Genomic DNA, 22,887 nt, shown 5'->3' with positions numbered 1-22,887 from the left:
ACATGCTATCTGCTTGATTCCGCAACATGTCTGGTTGACGAACGGCCGTTCAGAAACAAACTGAAAAGCACTAAATGAAAAACACGAAAAGAAAAGCACAAATCAACACTAACCAAACCTCTATTAACACAAAATTAGCAGAAGGAGCCCAAAGGGTGGCGCTAAAGAGCTGAAAAACTACGTAGTACGTCTAGTATGTCACTACGTTCGTAATTGTTGGCCAACATTTGTGTGACCGTGTGTATTTGAGCCAACACCCTTCAAACAAAATTCCACGGTTTTATTGTCAAAAAGTCCGATTGTGTGTACGAGGCATTACACTACAGGGATATTTACAGTAGGGATCGAACCGATGTCGTTTTTTCGTTGCCGATACGATACCGATATTTCGTCCACCTCTCCTGCCGATAAACGATATTATCAGCTGATATTTTGTACATTGAGGGCCAGTTCACACCACATGCAGTCCAGTGCGTTTTTTTTCTGCATCAAAAACGCATAGAAAGTAGGTTATATGGTTTTCAATGGCAAAGTTCACTCCAGTGCTTGCAGTTCCAGTGTGTTCCACTTCCAGAAAAAAAGTAGAACATGCTGCATTTTTCCTGCACTGGACTGTACTGAAACGCTGTAAAAAGCATCAAAAACTCACGGGAACGCACCAAAAATGCACTGGAACACCCATGTTCTTATTTAAGGTTAAGAAAACAAAGGGGGAAAAATGCACTGGACTGCATCAAAAACGCACCAAAAACGCACTGGAACGCATCAAAAATGCGCATGCAAAAAAGCATCTGGAGCGCATCCGGACTGCGTTTCTATGGTGTGAACTGGCCCTGAAACTTTTCAGAAATAACACCAATGTTATTCAAAAATCAAGTATAAACTGAACATGTTAATGTTTATTAAAAATTAAACATTAGGGGCTCGTTCTTCACACCATACCTGCATGAAAACTGATGGGAGGGAAAAACACACACAGATTTCAAAACTGGCATCTCTGTCTGCAGTGCACCATGGTGTGATGAACGAGATCTAAAAGTAAACAACTGGGAAACTGGACTGGCACCCTGCTGTGGGTGGGCTTGCTGGCTGGCACCCTGTTGTGGGTGGGCTTGCTGGCTGGCAGTGGCACCCTGCTGTGGGTGGGCTTGCTGGATGGCAGTGGCACCCTGCTGCAGGTGGCTTGCTGGCTAGCACCCTACTTTGGGTGGCTGGCTGGCACCCTGCTGTGGGTGGGCTTGCTGGCTGGCACCCTGCTGTGGGTGGGCTTGCTGGCTGGCACCCTGCTGTGGGTGGGCTTGCTGGCTGGCAGTGGCACCCTGCTGTGGGTGGCTTTCTGGCTGGCACCCTGCTTTGGGTGGCTGGCTAGCACCCTGCTGTTGGTGGCTTGCTGGCTGGCTGGCCTCTTGCTGTGGGTGGGTTGGTGGGTGGGTGGCTGCTGGAATGGCTGGCACCTTGTTGTGGGTGGCTTCTGGCTGGCACCTTGCTGTGGGTGGCTGCTGGCTGGTCTGGCTGGCACCTTGCTGTGGGTGGCTGCTGGCTGGTCTGGCTGGCACCTTGCTGTGGGAGGCTTCTGGCTGGCCTGGCTGGCACCTTGATAGGGGTGGCTGCTGGCTGACCTGGCTTGCACCTTGCTGTGGGTGGCTGCTAGCTGGTCTGACTACCTTAATGGGGGTGGGTGGGTGGCTGCTGGCTGGCCTGGCACCTTGTTGTGGGTGGGTGGCTGCTGGCTGGCCTCAGTGGCCTGGCACCTTACTGTGAGTGGCCACGATCACCACGATGCGTGCCCCCACGGGCGCGTGGGAGCGGGTGTTCGGGTGCACTCAAACCTAGAAGGAAGACTGGGTGAAGATGCAAGCCCTGTCAGTGGTGACAGTGCACTGCTGGAGGGCTTTGTTCTAAGGTAAGTATTACATAATGTGCTAGTATGCGATGCATACTAGCACATTATGCCATTGTCTTGCAGGGGTTTTTTTCAGGTCCGATTTCAGTCTGAATTTTGGGCTGAATTTGAACCTGAAACAGACCAGAAGACGCACAGTACTCCTGTGCAATTCGCACCAGAGTTGCTGCGGCGATGTGTAAACCGGCTCCATAGAGAGCTGGTCACAATCTCCTGCTCAATAGAAACTGGCTAACATTCGACCCACGTGTCTTGGAGTTGGTCCGGCAGAAGCCGGCCATTTCGGCTTCTTCTGTCGAAGAGGCATGACCAAAAAAGGTCTGCCTGACCGCCTCTCAATCGGCACTCTCAGCCAATGGCTGAGAGCACTGACCAGAGAGTTCTTGCAGGAGGGCTGTCCCCCTGTTAGAACACAGTAGAACAGCAGGGGAGATCGTTAGTACAGCGGCTCCCCCTGAGCTGTCAGTTTTTTTTGTTCAGCTCTTCTGGGTTGAACAAAAAAAAAAATACTAGTGTGTACAAGGCTTTAGTGTGCCGTGGGTCAAGAGAGCATCATGCCACTATGGCGCATGCGCAGAAGTGATGTCATCGCGGCCTGGAAATTCAAGCAATCGGCACGTGTGTGAACCCGAAAGACCAGGTGAAGATGGATGCACCTACAGCAGTGACAGCACACCCCTGGAAGGTCTCGTTTGTAGGGTAAGTCTTATTTATTTACCTTTTCTACCACTCTACAGTTCATTACCATTATAGGTGTGTGCAGCTCAAAGATATGAACCTGACACATTGATCTCCCTGCCAGCACAATGAAAGAGAAGTGCGTAAGCACTTCTCTTATGGCAGACCCCGTAAGAGGGAGATATTTGCCATCTCCCTGCTGCTACACAAAGCGATAATGCTAAAATTCATGTCATTGTGAAAGAAAAATAAATAAATAAAATAAACAGTAGGATGGGCTGTAACCAGTGGATCGGCACTGTACACTCCACATCACACACCAGCGGCCATGATGCAGCCCAGCTTCTGAGGTGAGTAGGCCCTAGGTTATGCTATGTAACCCTAAGTTAACATGTAACAAACATATAAAGTAGATGTTATCCCAATGTGGCTGCAAAAGTGAAAAGTACACTCTCATGAGATTATTCAATAAGATGCCGGGGGCTCATTCACCCAAGGAAGCGAGCCACACTGATGGCATGAACACTGGTGTGCTCTGGGAGACACAAGGCCCAAGTGCCGATCTGGGGGCATCACGCTCTTTCCTTTTTTTTTGTTTCAGAACTTTATTGAAATACGTGCCATTTCAATACAGTTCCGTTCACTGCAGCAGGGTCTGGGAAGATTGCAGGTGGGAGGGGTCAGAGGCCGCATGGGCCAGGGGGGATTGCAGGTGGGAGGGGTCAGAGGCCGCATGGGCCAGGGGGGATTGCAGGTGGGAGGGGTCAGAGGCCGCATGGGCCAGGGGGGATTGCAGGTGGGAGGGGTCAGAGGCCGCATGGGCGAGGGGGGATTGCAGGTGGGAGGGGTCAGAGGCCGCATAGGCCAGGGAGGATTGCAGGTGGGGGTTTGGGGGCTTCATAGACCAGGGAGGATTGCAGGTGGGGGTTTGGGGACTTCATAGACCAGGGAGGATTGCAGGTGGGGGTTTGGGGGCTTCATAGACCAGGGAGGATTGCAGGTGGGGGTTTGGGGGCTTCAAAGGCCAGGGAGGATTGCAGGTGGGGGTTTGGGGGCTTCATAGACCAGGGAGGATTGCAGGTGGGGGTTTGGGGACTTCATAGGCCAGGGAGGATTGCAGGTGGGGGTTTGGGGGCTTCATCGGCCAGGGAGGATTGCAGGTGGGGGTTTGGGGGCTTCATAGGCCAGGGAGGATTGCAGGTGGGGGTTTGGGGGCTTCAAAGGCCAGGGAGGATTGCAGGTGGGGGTTTGGGGGCTTCATAGACCAGGGAGGAATGCAGGTGGGGGTTTGGGGGCTTCATAGGCCAGGGAGGATTGCAGGTGGGGGTTTGGGGGCTTCATCGGCCAGGGAGGATTGCAGGTGGGGGTTTGGGGGCTTCATAGGCCAGGGAGGATTGCAGGTGGGGGTTTGGGGGCTTCAAAGGCCAGGGAGGATTGCAGGTGGGGGTTTGGGGGCTTCATAGACCAGGGAGGAATGCAGGTGGGGGTTTGGGGGCTTCATAGGCCAGGGAGGATTGCAGGTGGGGGTTTGGGGGCTTCATAGGCCAGGGAGGATTGCAGGTGGGGGTTTGGGGGCTTCATAGGCCAGGGAGGATTGCAGGTGGGGGATTGGGGGCTTCATAGGCCAGGGAGGATTGCAGAAAGGGAGCTCAGGGGCCAGAGAGCATTGCAAGTGAGGCTCTAAGGGACCAGAAAGGATTACAGGTGGCTGTTCCCAGGGATATGTGACCATGCACACGATACAAAGGTTGCCCTTTCCCTATCTTCTCTGCTGCATTGTAGACTTCTCCCCTCCTCTACAGACATGAAGCCATGTATGACTGCACAGCCAGCCTGAGGAATCTGCAATTGCTGAATAAACAGCAGCAAAAACCCAGGGCACGTCCTATAAAGTTTTCTGGAAGACGGGGCTGTACTGTAGTGCAGGCTAGGAGGAGTGAGGAGAGGTGTCATAGGGAGGCGAGCATGCGCAGTGGGCTTGTTTTTCACAAAGCTGTTGATAAAGTGAGCCGGCACACTGCAGACAGCCGTCTTTGTAGAGAGACCATAGAGCAGAGCACACCGAGCTCCTCCAATGACCGGCCTGCACTGATCCTGCCTTACTACAAGGCTCCCCCATCCCCTCCCCCCCAACCAGTGCAATACTCTGTATGAGATCCTCGTCCATTCACCGTCACATCTCTATTTTTTATACATCCTTCCAATCATGGTGCTGGGGAAGGTGAAGAGTCTGACCATAAGCTACGACTGTCTGAACGGCAGCCATGTCCCCGTGTATTCCAGCGGGGACACCGTCTCAGGGAAGGTGAATCTGGAGGTGACCGGGGAGATCCGGGTGAAGTCTCTGAAGATCTATGCCCGGGGACACGCCAAAGTCCGGTGGACGGAGTCCAGGAATGCTGGATCTAATACTGCCTACACCCAGAACTACACCGAGGAGGTGGAATACTTCAACCACAAAGACATCCTCATCGGACACGAGAGAGGTTAGTCCCTGCACCCCAATACTCCCCATTACTTCCTATGACAGCTGCACCACTTCTGTACGATGGACCCCCCAGTACTGCTAGCAAGGGGTGATGGATTGGGGACATGTTATGTAGATCTGTGTGTTCATCTCCATCATAACTTCTGTAGGTGACCCCCCCCCCCTCCCAATACTGCTGGGGTGCATGGGGTCCAATGTCTGCTTCTTATTGCAGCATGCCATGTATCTATGTGCCTGGGAGCTCAGGGTGGAAGGAGCACTCATCACCTCCAGCATAACTTTTGTGGGTGTGTGTGCTGCATAATAGAAGATGACCCCCCCCCCCCCCCCAATACTGCTGGGGTGCATTGCTTACAATGTATACATATTGTTGCAGAAAGACCTGTCTCTCTATGTGATGAGTAGGAGCACATCTCATCATCTCCATTGTCATTTTGGTGGTAACTGTGTGTTGCATAATAGTAGATGGTGATGATGGACCCCCCCCTCCCCCAATAATATACTCCTGGGGTGATGGGCATGCAGATCTATGTGCCCAGGAGATCAGACTGCAAGGAGCACATCTGATCATGACTTTTGTAGGTGGGGGTTGTGGAATAGTAGATAACCCCCCCCCCCCCCCCCCCAATCGGTGCAGGATCAGTTGTTTACAATACAATTTATAGATGTTATGACAGGCAGATCTTGTGTGATCAGGATACAAGAAGCACCCCCTGATCATCTCCATTATAACGTCTGTAGGTGGGGGTTGTAGAACAGTAGATCCCCCCCCCCCACCCAAGTTTGTGCAGGATCAATTGACTATACTGTAGATGTTGTTGCAGCATGACATGCAGATCTGTGTGATCAGACTGCAAGGGGCACATCTGATCTAATCAAATCCATGATAACTTTTGCAGGTGGGGGTTGTATAATAGTGTGCAGGATCAATTGGATACAATGTATAGATTTAATGGCACTGACAGGCAGATCTTGTGTGATCAGGATACAAGAAGCACCCCCTGATCGTCTCTATTATAACTTTTGCAGGTGGGGGTTGTATAATAGATGTGTGCAGGATCAATTGGATACAATGTATAGATTTAATGGCATTGACAGGCAGATCTTGTGTGATCAGGGTATAAGAAGCACCCCCTGATCATCTCCATTATAACTTCTGTAGGTGGGGGGGTGTGCAGGATCAATTGGTTACAGTACAACGTACAGATGTTTTTGCAGCATGGCATGCAGATCTGTGCCCAGGTGATCAGGCTATAAGAAGCACATCTGATCATTTCCATCACAACTTTTGCAGGTGGGGGTTGTATAATAGCCCCCCCCCCCCTCCCCCCAATGTCTACGGGATTAACTGGTTACAATAGAATGTATAGATGTTATTGCAGCAATGCATGCAGATCTGTGTCCAGGTGATCAAGCAGTGTGGATCCCACCTGATCTCCATCATAACTTTGTATAGTAGGTGTATGTACTGTATACTGGTAATGGACCCCCCCCAATATGGTGCTGGGTGCAGGCTGGTATCCCATAGTCTACAGTCAGTAGATGGGAAGGAAGGAGGGGGTGGGTGGGTGGGGGGGTAGGAATCATCTTGTTTTTCTGAAGTTTCAGTCTGCCTTTGTTAGAAGCGGTTCAATCCTGTTTTGGGCTAGTGGTGTCAGTGGAGAGAGCTGGGAGTGGGAGGGGGAACCTCCTCTGCACGCCGCCCATTGGCTGCTCTGCTGTCAGGTGGTGCCGATGACTTCATATCTTCCAGAAGAGAATGGCACACATACATGTAGAGATTAGAGAAATGCAGCCCCAGATCCCATCTACACCCTGATCACTGGCTGAGACCATAGGCAGTCATACTCCAGGCATTGCCTCCTTGTCCTGCACTGCAATAACCAATATGGGGCAGATGGATGTGTGTGCTGGGATAAAACATGCGCTGTATGTGTATCAGCGGCTGAGATGTGTTGGAATACAGATCAGTGATCACCACCGCACAGGTTAGCGCTATACAGGCTTCTCCTGTAAGCCATAGACAAGTTGTAGTCTGTGGCAGTGACGGGGTTAATATGGCTGCTCTCCGTTTACGTGCAGCTCGGGCAGGCGACTCTCACACAAGCTTGGTGATCTGCTGGGAGGGGTGGGAGAGACAAGCCGCACCTAGCCCTTCGCTTATTGGTGGCAGAGCTTTTGTTAGGCTGTTGCCAAGGAGATGGCAGCGTTTTCTGATTGGCTCGCCCCTGTTGCTTAGGGCACCCGGGGAACAGGTGGAAGGAAGTGGGCGTGGCTGTGTAGGCTGGTTAACCCGTTCTGCTCTGCACAGTGTGTTGTAGAAGGCAGCGTGTGCTGTAACACTTTCAGTCCTATATCTGGTACAGGAGGGCGCAGTCATAGGCATGGCACTTCCTGTCCTGGGGGCACACCAAGTCTCCTTCAGTTATATACTCCTTTTTACAGCAAAGTCATCCAACACTGCAACAAGCCGTCATGTTCAGGATCTAGCCAGTGTTGTCTGTTACAGAGCAGTTTGTGTATGAATAATAAAACGTCTATGGAATGGTGTATAGACCTGTATTCTCTGAGAACTGCAGCAGCAACGTATTGAACTACAAGTTCCAGCAAGTCCTGGCAGAAGGTGCAGCTTTCCCTGTGCCGGCCATATTCCATACACCTAGGGTGCCCACCTCATCCCTTTAAAAACCCAACACATCTGAATGACAGGTTCTGTGGATGATTAAGGTGCTAATTAAACTTGGTGCCCCAGAGTTGGATATCTTGTATGGTGTGCCCTTCAGACCTGGTTCACATTGAAGCAATTTCACATGTCAAATCGGCGGTAATTGCCGGCAATGGCACCGATTTCCCAAATGTAGTTTCTGTACTAATCTTGGCGACTTCAGGGTGCGATTTCCATTGATCTGTGCAGCAACCCTCACAGATGTCTCTGAAATCACCCCCGACGTCAGGAATGAAATGGTGCGAGTTCAGCTGAATTCCCATGATTTCATTCCCACTGTCCATGTGAACGAGGGCTGAAAGTTAGAAATCTTGCATCTCAAGACTAGCAGTGAGCACAAGGCTAACTAAAAAATTACAAATACGTATTTTATATAATATAGTAGTGAAAATGTATAACAATGTTTTACATATCATTTATTAATGTAATAAAAGTGCACGTTTTTGGACTTTACAGTCCCTGTTACCCAATTGGTGGTTTGCCAGATATAGACACGACCTGACTGTTTCAAGGAACAACATTCTAGAGATGTGGAAGGTCTATAAATAGTCCCATCCCCCACCCCCTTCCCCTGGCCACGGCGCATCTGGGCAGATTTAATAAAATTGCATCGGGTGTTCATGAATTTTCATCTAGCATAGTGAATGAGGTGACGTTGTTCTGACTTTAATCACATGCAAGCAAAAATCCTTTATTTTTTATTTATTTATTTTTTTTTTTTTTGCATGATTCATTATTCTTTGCAATGTGCATTTTCCATTAGCTTAGTGAATGAGGTGAAGTTGTGCTGACTTTATTCGTCCAATCACATGCTAGAATATAATCAATTTTTTGCAATGTGAATTTTTGCCTTTCTTCCACCTCAGTTTTACTTCCTTTAGTAAATCAAGCCCTGTCTGTTAAAATGACTAATGTCGCTAGGATTTCCCGAGGCAGCAGACAAAAGTGTGGCGAAAATTTCGAGGAATTTGCAACCTTGGGGCTCAGTAGCACATTGCCTGTGGCTGAGCACCCAGCATGGTCCCTACTACACCCGGAAGAAGGGGGCGGAAAGCCTGGAAAGGAGTAGGCGGCAGCAGCAGGCTAGGTTGTGCTTCGCCATCTTTCTATCCAGCTACGTCATGTCTATGCATATGAGGGACTGGCTGAGGATCTGCTTGCACCGGTTCAGGCCGGTCCTCTCCTGCTAGAGTCTGTCTGTGATTGACAGCTCAGCACTTGTTTACCACACTGTACAGCCGCTAGTGCTCTTTTCCAGGAGATTGCTGAGCTGGCATGAAGAAAAAAAAAACTTTGCAGCAGAGAAGGGGGAAAAAAAGAAGCTAGATTTTAATATAAAGAACACATTGTAGCTTTACAGAAAAAATTAAAATGTAAAAAAATATACAGTGACACATTCCTTTACTATGTGGTCTTTGTAGTCAGATCGTGAGCCTTCTCTTTGGTGATCCTGCTACAGACGTTGGTTTAGAATTAAATAAAAAATATAGAAGCATGTAATCCTTTTTACATAATTTTTTTTTTTTTTTTTTTTTTTATATATGTTTCCTCACATTTTCCTTGACTTGTTAGGCTGCCTTTTCTACCCTGTACTTCACACCCAAAATGAGATGAACGATGTGCCCTGCATTGACCAAGATGACATGGGAAGGTCATGTTGTTTACTGCAAATAGGTCCTTAATATCTCCATTCCATGGCTGGGGTGTGACCTCAAAGCCATGGACTGGGTTTTATTATTAGCTGGTTAATTGCATTGTTCGTTCTCTCTGCCAGTTTAGCTTGTTAGCTAAGCAATGAAACCTGGTTCAGAACATTTTATGATTAAAAAAATATTCAAGTACATTGTGACATAATGAAATAGTTTCACAGCACTTCATGCAGACATCTTACATTGTGTGTTGCTTCATATCCTCGATGAAAAGGCATCGGTTAACAAACCTGTTCTGTACATATCCCTGGAATTCATAAAACGCGTCAAAGAGACTAATTAGGAATCTGTCCCCCGTCTTTGCAACAAATGGCGCAACTTTGCGACAGATTCATGTTTAGGGGTATAGAAATCTGTTGCAGATTTACCTCAAACAGTCTTTTGTCTAGGACACAATACCTACATGTGTGACACAATTTATTCAACATGGATGAAGCCCTACGTACCCTTACCTTGTGTCACTGACATGGTGTCTCTTAATGAATTTGTCGCTGTAAGGTGTATATGAATTAATTGCAGATTTACCTCAGACAAAACTCTGTCTGCGACGCAATTTATTCAACATGGAAGAGGCCCTATGTACCTCCACCTTGTGTTAGACGTGGTGGCATTTTGTTAATGAATTTGTCGCAGTAAGGTATATGGGAAATAATTGCACATTTACCTTACACAAAAATTCTGTCTGACACAATGCCTACACATAATAATCAACATGGAAGAGGCTCTATGTACTTCCACCTTGTATCACTAAAATGGCGGTGTTTCTTAATTTGTCGCAGTAAGGTGTATAGGAATTTGAATTGCAGATTTACCTCAGACAAAAATTTTGTTTGAGACACCGCTTTCACATGCGACACATTCTATTCAGTATTGAAGAGGCCTATTTACCTCCACCTTTGTATCACCGACATGGTGGTGTTTCTTTATGAATTTGCCTCGGTAAAGTTTATATGAATTCATCTGAGATTTACCAGACAAAATTTTGTCTGCATCACAATAGTTACACAAGCAACACAATGAGCCCCCCCAACATAGAGGTCTTAAGTACCTCCCACATTTCTTCACCGACATGGTGTTTGTTAATGAATTTGTCGCATCCATAGCACCACACTATAAAAGTGTTACACATGCAAACTACCAAAATTGTTTGCAAACAGAAAAAAATCACAGCTTCTATCAATCTGACACAGGACTTTCAAATGCTGCCATAATGTGTTGCAAATGCTTTATTGAATTTATTTGGTATAAAATGGCTTGCAGCCTCTGGTACATTTTTCAGTAAATGTTGTCGAACTGAACTGACACGTTTTGAGTTAAATGGGAATATTGAAGGTATTTTATTTTTCTTTCAGATGATGATAACTCAGAAGAAGGACTGACCACTATTACTTCAGGACGCCATGAATATGCATTTAGTTTCGAGCTTCCACAGACGTAAGTATCTCCTAGCGGTCTTTTGTTAGACTACACCACTCCCTAGCAGTAGTATATTCACCTGCCCTACACGTACTATGAGGGATAATGCCACCACATTTTAGTTTTATGACATAGGTCTAAGCCTGCCTTTGTCCTATATCTTTTTAGAAGCCCAGATTTTGTCAGTTCAATGACAATGTACATTCTAATGTACACAATTCTGACCCTTCTACCTAAAACACCTGCCTCTATGTGGCTTTGTCTACTAAACATGCTTTGCGTGAACCAGCACCAAGCTGGATTTTAATGTTCCCTGACTGAAGCACCGTCACTAATTTTGCCTTCCTCTTTTGTACAGACCACTTGCTACCTCATTTGAAGGGAGACACGGTAGTGTACGGTATTGGGTGAAAGCAGAATTGCACAGAGCCTGGCTGCTACCAGTAAAATTAAAGAAGGAATTCACCGTGTTTGAGCATATAGATATCAACACTCCTTCATTATTGGTAAGACATATATTGTTTCTTTTTTTTATAAAAGGAGATTAAGCATAATAAACGCCAGTGGACGTTAGATTATTTGTCATTAGACATTTACTTCAGCTAGAAATCTGTTTTCTGACTGTACAATTTGCACTAATTTTAGCAGCCATTATAACAATATTTACAATTATAACTAATCTGCATACTGCTTTCATGACCATAGCAAACATGGCATCTGCTGTAAGTTTGGCTGGCCAGTTGTTAATCACTTGACCATTTTGTATGAGCTGGGTGAATAATTTATACATGGATACCTCCAGCACAGAGAATCTTGAGTACGTTATGAATTTTCATTATCTTTAGGCTGTGGTGGTAGCTGCTTTCTAAACTTTTCCAAGACCATTGAAATGCAGCTTTATAAATTCACAAGTATCTCATAAAATTTAGTCAGGCTTCATGGACATTTAGCTGGCATGTGTCAGATTGCAGTTTCTTAAAAACACAACATGCATTCTACATTGGTTCAATGAACAAAAAATGGCTTTGTAGGCCGCAAGCACTAGACAGGTCAGCTTAAGTCATTTGTTGCCTCTGCTTTATACATTTAGAATTTTATAATAATGTATATTTTTTTTTTTCTTGCTTTCTTTTGCAGTCACCACAAGCAGGCACAAAAGAGAAAACGCTGTGTTGTTGGTTTTGTACCTCAGGTCCAATATCCTTAAGTGCCAAAATTGAAAGGAAGGGCTATACACCAGGTAAATATATTTACCTTATGTAGAAATGTATTGACGTTAGATTGGCATATAATGCCTTATGAGTTATATTAAATTATGTATTGGTTTTAGATTTTAATTTTCTCTCAGGCTGGTACTGCAAACCCTCTAAAGCTCATTTCTATCTTCTTGAAGGTGAATCAATTCAAATCTTTGCGGAGATTGAGAATTGTTCTTCCCGGATGGTTGTACCCAAGGCAGCCATATATCAGACACAGACTTTCTATGCCAAAGGGAAAATGAAGGAGGTGAAACAACTTGTTGCCAATTTACGAGGAGAGTCCCTGTCTTCTGGAAAAACGGAGACCTGGAATGGCAAGCAGCTTAAAATCCCTCCCGTCTCCCCTTCCATCATCGACTGCAGCATAATCCGTGTGGAATATTCTCTCATGGTACGTGAGAAAAAATGGCTTCAGAATGCCAAATACTATTTATTGTGGCTGTAGTGACCCACAATGTAACTACAATCCAGTCAGTAAAGCAGACATTAGCAGGAAATGGTCTTTTACAATGGAAAAGTGTTGGTTTTATAGTGGACGTTTTATGATATTACAAACAAAAGACAAACCAAAAATGGTTGCAGTATTAGTGCTATTGGACTATGCAAGTTCCTTTTTTCATAGATCTATGTGCATCAACTTTCTTATAAGTTCTATCTACCAAGCACTTGGGCAGATTTAGTTTGATCTGATTACTGGCCTGTGTATAGTGGACATATTTTAAAGATGTAGACTGGGAAATTCTAAGAGAACAACCATGTATAGCTTGGGGGGGCCTAAGCACAAGTATGAATGTTTTAGTCTTCATGTAGACGGGACGTTCAACCTGAAAGATTTAACTTGACAGCTAGAAACCAGCGTCTAAAAACTGTTTACATGACACATTTAGCCACGTTTGCGTCTAAAAGCGTTTGAAATTTTTTTTTTTTTTTTCCAAAAATGAAAAACTCCTGTAAACGAAACGCTGCTAAATGAGAGTTGCCGCATTTGGCATTTGAAATGCCTCTAAACACATTTTCTGGACGCATTTTTTTTGGGTTCCAAAAAAAAAGCCTCTAGAAACGACTATACATGAACCAGTGTACATGTACTGATATGATAACATAGAGGAGAGTTCAGGAGCAGTTGAAAAAATGCCTAACTGCTCCGTTTACCAGCAGCAGTGTACATGAGGCCTAAGTTTACAGGATACAACAGAAGCCAAATATAATCATGAATAGTAAGCCAACAAAGTATAAAAGACATGTTTCTTGCTATTAAGTTGATTTTTATATTTAACTTTTAGGTATATGTGGATATTCCAGGCGCAATGGACTTATTCCTTAATTTACCGCTAGTCATTGGAACAATTCCCTTGCATCCATTTGGCAGCCGGACATCAAGTGTTAGCAGTCAGTACAGCATGAACAATTGGCTGGGCTTTGTCCTACCTGAACGACCTGAAGGTAATTTCCCAATTCTGTGTACCTTTTTTCTCTTCTGACAGATGTTGTAATCCATCACATTCTTTCACGTGCTGTTCTTTGGCCACAAGCATGTACATGGTCATGCAGTATTGTTGCATAAGAGCCAGAATATAAATGCAACTGTTCTATTGCATGTGCTTAGCTCAGTACTGAGGCTTTAAAAGTAGCAAACACCTAAAACTAACTTCCATAGGTGCTCTTTATAATATCTGTTTTTACCTTCTTTTTTTTTTTTTTTTGGACTTTCCTTAAATTTTATGTTCTTTTGTTTCAGCACCCCCTAGCTATGCTGAAATTGTCACAGAAGAGCAGAGACAAAATCTTTTATCATCAAATATTTGTGATAATTTTGAGTTGGCACTTCAAGGACCACTTTTTGCATATATCCAAGAATTTCGTTACTTGCCTCCCCCTCTGTACTCAGAGGTAAGCATATTCTTCTGGGAAAAATTGTGTTCATTATCTTATTGTATATGCCACCGATTCTTTTTGTTCTGGGGTTGTGAATCATTCTTTTGTCAAGTTTCAGCAGCCCACTTGAATTAAACTGTCTTTCCTTGCATTAAGAGCAGATTAAAAATACATTTTAATTCCACAAAATGATTGTTAATAAAGCCCTTGTTTAAGGGGACTAGCTATTGACTTGTTGACTTTCGTATCACATGAGCAACATCCCACTAGCTCCGTGACGCTAATGAGAATGTTGTAATCCAAATTACACAATACAAGTAGCTTTGTGTTTTGTAAGCATAGGAGTAATGCCAGCACAATGACCAGTTCAAAAGAGCCAGTCCCCCTTCATGTCTTAGATTATGGTAATTCAGAGCCTAAGATTACAGTTGAACAGCATAATCCGTATGGAGGTTTAGTTTATAACTAACCCAAATTTACCTATTCATAAAATACTGTTTGAAAGGATAGTGGATGCTTTCTGAAGTTCAGATGTATACAGTGATCTGTGTGAGGGCACAACACTCTAATACACTTCGGTTCAACAGTACCGGGAAAATGCTGCATAATAATCAGTGTCGCCTTTAGCAGTTTCTGTTATAAGACCAAAAAAAAAAGACTAAGCATTGCAGATTGTTTGTTTCAAATTGTCTTCCACAAAGTAATAACATGAACATCTAAGAGCGCTGAGTAACTGAAGGCAAAAATAAATCTAAATCGGAGTAATGAAGTTGTCATTTACATACACTGAGGGGATTTACTAAAACTGGAGCACTCGATCATCTTCCAGGTTTTATTAAAGCTTAATTTAACAAGCTGAAGTTAGAAGCTGGTTGGCTAATATGCACAGCTGCACCAGATTCCGAGTCCTCCAGTTTTACTAAATCTCCCCCAGTACAACCAAATGTTTGGGGACACTAGACCTTCACAGATCTACTGTATGCACTTGTTAGACATCCTATTTTTGTAAATGAGCACTAAATATGGCGTTGGAACAGCCCCTACTCATCTGGGAAGGCTTTCCACAAGAACGTTTCTGTGTGAATTTTACCCATTCAGCCAAAGTGCTTTTGTTAAGTCAAGTATCTATGCTGGATAAGAAGACCTGGATTGCAATCAGAGCAATTCATCCTAAATGTGTTCAGTAGTGTTGCAGTCAGGGCTGTATGTGGGATACTTGAGTTTCTTTACTCCAGAATCCTCAATTAATGTCTTTATGGACCTGGCTCTGTGCACAGGGGTGCAGTCATGCATGAACCGAAAATGCCTTTCCCAAACTATTGCCATAAGGATGGAAGCATGCATTCATCTTAAAAAAAAAAAAAAAAAAAAAAAAAAAAAAAATCAAATCAAAGTTTTGTACTCTGTAGAAGGAACAGTACCCTTCACTGGAAACTGCTACATATAAAAATTTGGAAGAGTCTTAATCCTTTCATCTGTGACTCATCTTCACACTGCACCAGCTTTAGTAAATCAACCCCACAGTGTATGGATTGGGATCACTGCATTAGCTGGGAACTCCTTTTTTTAGTTTCATACTCCATTTTTAGTAAGGCATTAATGTCAGTCAGGAAACATATGTCTCCTGCCTCTACTTAGACAGGAAGTCACGAGGAATTATTGCTGTTCCATATACATCCATAATAAGAAGCAATGCATGGAAAGACATGTTTACAATTGTACATAACACATCTTTTCTAAAAGTTCATCTTGTATTTGCATTCACATATATATCTTGGAAAAAATGAAAATGATTGCAGATTTATTTTAATGTCAGGTAGACTATACTGCATGTGTGGGAGGTTCAATCATGCCCCGGCCGGCTGGAGACCTTGAGACCAGCGAGGAGGTTTACGGTTACCCCAAAACATCAACCTCAAAAGATATTGCAATACATGTAGAAAGTGAGGTGGAAACAAATACAGCTGTATAAATAACATTAACATCTTCACCTTAGAATGCAATATGCAAGTCAAAATTTAGTAAGTATGTTACCTCCTAAACATAGAACACTGCCTTATTTTTGAAGAGTGGGCTGTAGGAAACCTTTCTTGCCACCCAGTTATTTTCCAACCATGTTTGAATGTTTTAATGCTTAACCACTGTTTACATATTGTTTTTGGCAATTGATAAACTTCATTCCATAGTATGTTGATCCAAATGCTTTGTTCTCCACAGGTTGATCCAAACCCAGATCAGCCCATTGAAGACCATCCTTCCTGTCCATCTCGCTGAAGGGATTTGATATATATTCAGCTGATGAGAGACTAACTAAACTGCCAACAGTGAGAATTGGCAGCCATTATGGAGATGCACTTTCCCAGAAATGTGGTCTGAGTCTCGCCATGGAAGTTGCAGACTAAATCAACCTGTGGTCATGATTTTGGCGCTTGCAGCTTTGTAACACGTTTTGTGCTCCATACTTAATGGAAGTTGGACTGCCTTGCTGTCGGCACAACGAAGGCGCTGCGCTCCTACAGCACGCGGTCAAGCAACAAGATGCTCAGCACGCAGTGAAAGAGGTTCAGGATTCCTCTGTCACTCTGAAAATTTGCACACCTTCAGTGTGTATGTAGAGCAGCTTGGAATCACTACAGCTTTCCTTTTCCTCCTCTGCTTGGTTGTGTTGTTCACACCATGAAGCACATGAAAGCTTTGAGAGACTATACAATGACAAATGCACTAATTTTTTTTGTTTTTTTGTTTTTTTGTTTTTTTGTGTTGGTTTATTTTTCTTTTTTTGGTTGTAGCCTGGACTATACCTGCATTGACATGCTTAGTACTGTCCTGTATGGCTGCATGTGCATCACCATCAGCTTGCATACAGCAATGGATCTTCTTTACACACATCTAATGCCTTCACGCCAATCCTTATTGCTGTTATATTTTGCGGCCTACTGTTCTAGAATAGCAACGATTCCAGTGGGTTAGGGAAAGAAGGAGAAAAGGTGCAAGTACACAAGACTGTCATCAAGATTGTACACCTTAGTTTCTTTCAAAGACATGTTGCCTTTATACTGTCACCCCAAGCAGGATTTTGTTACAAACTTCCTACAAATCACTTAATCTCAGGAGATATCATCACTTGCCAAACTTTGGAATGCTATTTGTGTCTTTATGTTGCACTGTACCATGTAGGGAGTTTACGGAGTGGTGTTAGCTGATAACATGCACAGAAAAAGCTAAATGTCTTTTTGCTGTCTAGTCCTTCCTTCTTTCTAGTAGTCCCCCAACTGGTTTAAATGCGACTGACGCACAAGAAAACAGTAATTCTGCACAAACACACAACATGTCAATAGTACATTGGTGTTTTAGTGGAAGGAATGGGCACTTGGGCTTGTGATTCCTTTTTATGCAATTTAGTGAGCAGTGTTAATAGACTTTGTGCTGTAAGACACAACAAAGAGCCGACGCATGAGCACTCGAAGCCTTCACTAAGAATCTGAAATCCAGGCAGATGAGTAACGAGTGCTGACGTACGACATTTGTTTTTACTTTGCATCACTTTTAAGTTCTAACGGGAAGTTGACATCGGCTCATTAACACAACTCTCAAGTTGTACTTGAGAGATCGAATATGGAAAAGTTTAAAGTACAGCCTAGTTTGTACCAATGCCCTTAGGCTAGCATCTGAGGAAATGAACCATGTATTTTGGTAAAGTAACATCAATTTATTGATCCATGCTTTTTGCAAGTGTCCTTTTTTGAAAACGAATTAATTTAGTAAGTGTTTCCTTTTTTTAATTATAAAAAAAAAAAAAAAAAAAAAAACTTCCAAAGCGAAGACAACTTTTATTAGTCACGTTTTAAGTGATTCATCTGACGTTTGGTTTTCTCTATCTGACATAATACTGAGTAAGTGACAGTAGTTTTGACAAATTTCCCCCCACACCCTTGTTTTATTTTAACCTCCGCTGATCAGTTTTGCATTAAAGCATTAATAGGTGTTTTTGTTTTTTTTTTGTTTTTTTTTTCTGTATTCATTTGATCAAAACTATTGTTCCATTTTTATTTTTTTCCATGATTTTGAAAAGTGGGAACAATCCCTAATTGCCTGCAGATCAGTAGGCAAAGGTTATGTCTATATAGGGTAGACCAATATTAATAGCCACTGCAAATGTATGTGAGATTTAGCATTGTTGAGGCCACTGGCACTGTATCGCATGAAATGTGGTAACTCAAAAAAAGCTTCAAACTTCTGCAAAGTTTGTGGAAATATTTATTTACTCTGTTGTTTAGAGGCATTATTTTTCTCTTTTTTATTCTTCTTTTTTTTTTTTTTTTTTTTTTTTGTTTTGTTTTTTGTACTGGTCAGTTTCATGTGTAGTCCAGTATTCAAGATGGTTTCCTAACTAGGAACAAAACGAATGAAATCCAGATTTCTAGAAAAGAAAAAAAAACAAAGTGCAATATTTCATGTTTGCTTATAGATACTAATCTATGGCTATTTTTGTTTTGTTTTACTTGTTTGTTTTGGTGCTGAAAAATGTTATTGTAGGCTCCAGTTCAAAGCAGACTTTATGTGGAAAATGTTACATTTTCCTAATGTTCTTCCTTGTTTAAAAGAAATAAAAACATGTTCATTTTTTTTATATATAACCTTGTCTGGGGTTTTTTGTATCTTCTGGTATTGCTAATCTATCAAGTGGTTTTTAAAATTAATTCACAAAGGTCTTTGTCTGTGGTTTAGACCTCTTGCGTTTTTAACGTGGAACTTTTACCCACAACCACTTGATAAAAATAATGTTCTTTAGTGGGAAATGTACATTCCACATTAATAAGTGTGTGTGTGTGTGTGTGTGTGTGCTGTAAATTGCCTCCAGCATTGCTATGGCTTCTTCTTGCCAGAGGCTTCCGTTTTGCTGAAGCCCAGAGCCCCAGCACAACATCTTTAGGCTGTCCACAGATCAGCCCCTACAAATTTGGCACCGTGCCTAAAAACAGATCAACTGAGCATGTGCAGAGCAGGGTGGTACCGTGTGTTTCTGGATTTGAAATGGTATAGAAACTTATTTTTATTGGTTTGCATAGCTATACCTGCAAAAAAGGGGTCAGCTGGAAGTGATCTAGTAAGGCTTCATGTACACTAGCAGCTCCTAAACTCAACTCCATAAAAGCGTATGTGTCAAGGTACACATTGGCGTTCAGAAGAGGGAAGTTTAACCTCACCTAAATGCAGAAGAATCGTGTCCAGGATAAAACATTTTGACCTTAATTTCTGACTAAAGTTCCACTTCAGTTCACCCACGGCCAACATTAGTGAATAGCATTTGGAAGATGCTAATTGCATTGAGTGATCTTTTTCATGACTGCCAATTGGACCATAAAAAATTACTAGGTAACCTTTTTAAAATAGTGTGGGTGGAGATGTGACCTCACTAGATAAGTAGCCATGACTCGGCTGAGTGCAGCAGGAAGTAAATATGTGGAAAATAAAATATAAAATGGCGCTAGGACATCCACAGACTTGATGGATCCATACCCCATTGGGGAGCATTCTGCAGTAGCACAGCCATGGTAGCTCTTGCTTTTGACTTGTCCCATAGGCCTCCTTTTTTATCCAGAAACTTTTCCACAGGCTTGGGGTCTTTCACCAGTGGAAAAGGCTAAACCTGTGTGGTGTGGTGGTGGTGGTGGTGGGGGGTGTTCTGGCATGGGGTCTTGGAGTGAGGACCAATTAAATGGAACAATAACGGAGTGCTATTGTATCTCTAGTTAAAAGGTGGTCCTGTGGGGGAAGGAAGCAGAGATGACCCATCGTATGCCAACAAGAGGAGGACCAGGAAAGACCTTTAAAAAGATGGCTAGGCAACCTTTTTGAAACAGAACTGATTTGTATAGGTGGCATGAGTGTACAAGGATCCCTAATGGCTGTGTTGGAAATAAAGATGGATTCTTGAAAGTTTGAGTTCATCTGTGAGTGGTTATCACATGACCAAAGTTATAGATCCACTAAAATGCTTGTGAATGATGTACCCAGTACCAACAGTGGTACTTAAGGTCTAAAGGATCAATAACCTCTTTTTATACAGTATCATAATGAAGTGAAAGTATGTATATGTGTGATAGATAGATAGATAGATAGATAGATATATAGCCACCCTGATCCGGCTTGCCTCCTGAGCTCCCTTCTAGAAGGAGACAGGCACTTAGGCCGATCCCACTGTTTCGATTGATGCATATTATAATTAAAATTTTTGTATATTTGTGTGTGTGGCTTTACTTGTCAAGCACCAATTAAACTAAAGAGCCATTATAATAAAACATTACAGTATGTACTGCATGTAAAATTGTATTTCTCTAATTGAAGCGTTTGAAGTGCTTGTTAACCAAACAGATCAGAACTTAAACTAGCAATGCCCCCATGCTTTTTACTGAGACTGTGTCCTTAATAAAGGTCAAATAATTTCCAATCTACCTTATGATCTACAATTACATCTCATGTTCTCCCTTGGGTGTGCCCAATTCACTGACGAAAACTTTCCATTCCCTCCAGTGCACAAGTAGCAAGTTTTATAATGTGTTTACTAGGGCTCCAGATGAATCTTACCCAGCCTGTTAAGTGTTGATTAGTTTTCCTTCCTGACATTATATATCAATCCTTTCCAGGCTGACAGACATGTAAATATACCGTGTCATGCACTAGTTTTCACAAGGCGTTCCTGGATCAGCACCTACGACAGAATGGGAAGTAAGAAGTACCTTAGCATAATCCAATTTGGTCCATTTCCTGCTACATCTGCCTTGTCTGACCACCCTTGGACGGTCATGGGTAGACTAGGGACAGGGTCACCAGCTCATTCCTTTACTGATAGATCAACTTTACAGTGCCTTGCGAAAGTTTTCATACCCCTTGAAATGTTCCACATGTGATAGACCAACACAGAGTGGCACATAAGTGTGAAGTGAGTGTGTGTTTTTTTTTTTTTTTTTTTTTTTTTTTTTTTTTTTTTTTTTTACAAATATCTGAAAAGTGTGGCATCCATTTGCATTCCGCCCCCTTTACGCTGATACCCCTAACTAAAATCTAGTTGAACCAATTGCCTTCAGAAGTCGCCTAATTAGTAAATAGCGTCCACCTTTGTGTAATATCTCAGTATAAATACCGCTGTTCTGTGAACCCTTGGAGGTTTGTTGGAGAACCTTATTGAACAAACCGCATCATGAAGGCCAAGGAACACAGCAGAAAGGTCAGGGATAATGTTATGGAGAAGTTTCAAGGGGTATAAATACCTGTTGAAGGCAATGTACATGAATGATGTGGCAAAATACTTTTGTAGGAATCTGCATGAAATCCACCACAGAATCTGTGCAATGTGTATGGTAAATTCAGAGCCAGGGTAAAGCCAACTTATGCCATAAGCACACAACGTTACCCCCCCCCCCCCCCCGGATCCCAATCTCCTCCTTCATAGATGCATACTTGCCATGATCTACCCCCCCCCCCCCCCATGGCCTCCGTTGTTTTTATTTACATCCAATGCAGCAAACTCGTAGAAGTCTATGGGGCACTAAAGTCTACTGCTTTTATTGTTTATTCCAGTCCTGGTCACATTAAAGGGCTGAGCTGTTAACCTTGCTCCACAAAGCTAGGCTAATAATTGGTACATTGTTCAGTGCTGTGTGTAAATTGAAAAGACAGCTTAAAAAAAAGGATGTGATGTTAAAGTGATTGTAATGAGATTGGTATACTTACCTGTTCTGTGCATTGGTGTTGCACAGAGCAGCCCTGGTCCTCCTTGTCTCTAGTCTCCTGACAGTTTTCCTGGTTCCTCCCTCCTTCTGAGCTCCCTTCTAGCAAGTGGCTTGCTATGTGGGCACTCAGAAGGGGGGAGGAGACAAGCACTTAAGCCAATCTCAGAACGCACTCTGTGTGTCCATTGACACATACAGTGCAGCTTAGCCTGGCTACCCGCTCCCTCTGCTGCCTCCATGGGCAGATCAAGCTCAGGGGGCGCTGGGGGGAGAGCTGAATACAGCATTTTTATCTTAATGCAGGGAAAGCATTGAGATAAAAAACCTGCCTTTAGAACTCTAACCTGAATTTTATTGTTCTCATGGATAGTTGACAAAAAATAATGTATTGTTAAGGACATGTCACTAAACTGTCAGGAGAATAGTGCCATTCAATTTTTGGTATCTGCCCTTTATAATAACATACAGTACTTAAATTATAACAAAACTGTTGCATGTGTATTGGCCAGGTAGACTGGCATCACACTGTAGAGAGTTGTGCACTATTTACCAGCTGACCACAAAACACATTTAGAACCAGCCAAGGTCATTGTTCGCATGCGCCACTGCTGCATGAATGACTTATTCATCATTCAGGAGATATAAATGTAGCAAGGTCCCAGGCCTCCTTTGATCTAATAAGAACCTCCAGGGTCAGGGATAGTTGACATCCTTCTGTATATGGTGGGTTGTGAGGTAAGGTGGGTGCAGAGTAGTTAAAGGTATTGGGCGCCAAACACTTCTTGGAAGCCAAAGAAAGTTTATTTCTCCTAACAAAATTTTTGGGGCAGAGAGGGTTAGGGCCAGGACACCCTTAGGTAGTTGCAAGATTAATTGTCAGACTCCGAGACTTCAATAGGACAGCCATGCAGGGAAAGGCATCCAGCAAGACGCCACATCTGCATGTGCAAGAATGCTGTCTCCTATGGCAACAGTCTTTAACAGTTCCTAACACAAACGTAACAGTTCCTTCACTTTCACTACAATCGCTCTTTGTAGTTCTTCAGCACACTGAGCTCCCAGTCTCTCGCTAAACCCACTGAATCCCTTGAGCACCTCCAA

General features: G+C 43.4%; 1 protein-coding gene across 1 annotated transcript; it reads left to right on the top strand.

Annotated features, from left to right (window-relative positions):
* Positions 1-4,595: 4,595 nt before the first annotated feature.
* Positions 4,596-18,690, top strand: ARRDC3 (arrestin domain containing 3). The gene is made up of 8 exons (XM_073624502.1): positions 4,596-5,067; positions 10,856-10,937; positions 11,278-11,425; positions 12,057-12,159; positions 12,313-12,569; positions 13,462-13,621; positions 13,917-14,068; positions 16,271-18,690. The coding sequence occupies exons 1-8, from the start codon at positions 4,788-4,790 to the stop codon at positions 16,325-16,327; spliced, it is 1,239 nt and encodes a 412-aa protein (XP_073480603.1). The 5' UTR covers positions 4,596-4,787; the 3' UTR covers positions 16,328-18,690.
* Positions 18,691-22,887: the final 4,197 nt, after the last annotated feature.

This window comes from Aquarana catesbeiana, linkage group LG01 (genome assembly GCF_042186555.1).
Source record: "Aquarana catesbeiana isolate 2022-GZ linkage group LG01, ASM4218655v1, whole genome shotgun sequence".
NCBI classification, from domain to species: Eukaryota; Metazoa; Chordata; class Amphibia; order Anura; family Ranidae; genus Aquarana; species Aquarana catesbeiana.
This window is presented reverse-complemented; position numbering and strand designations above follow the sequence as displayed.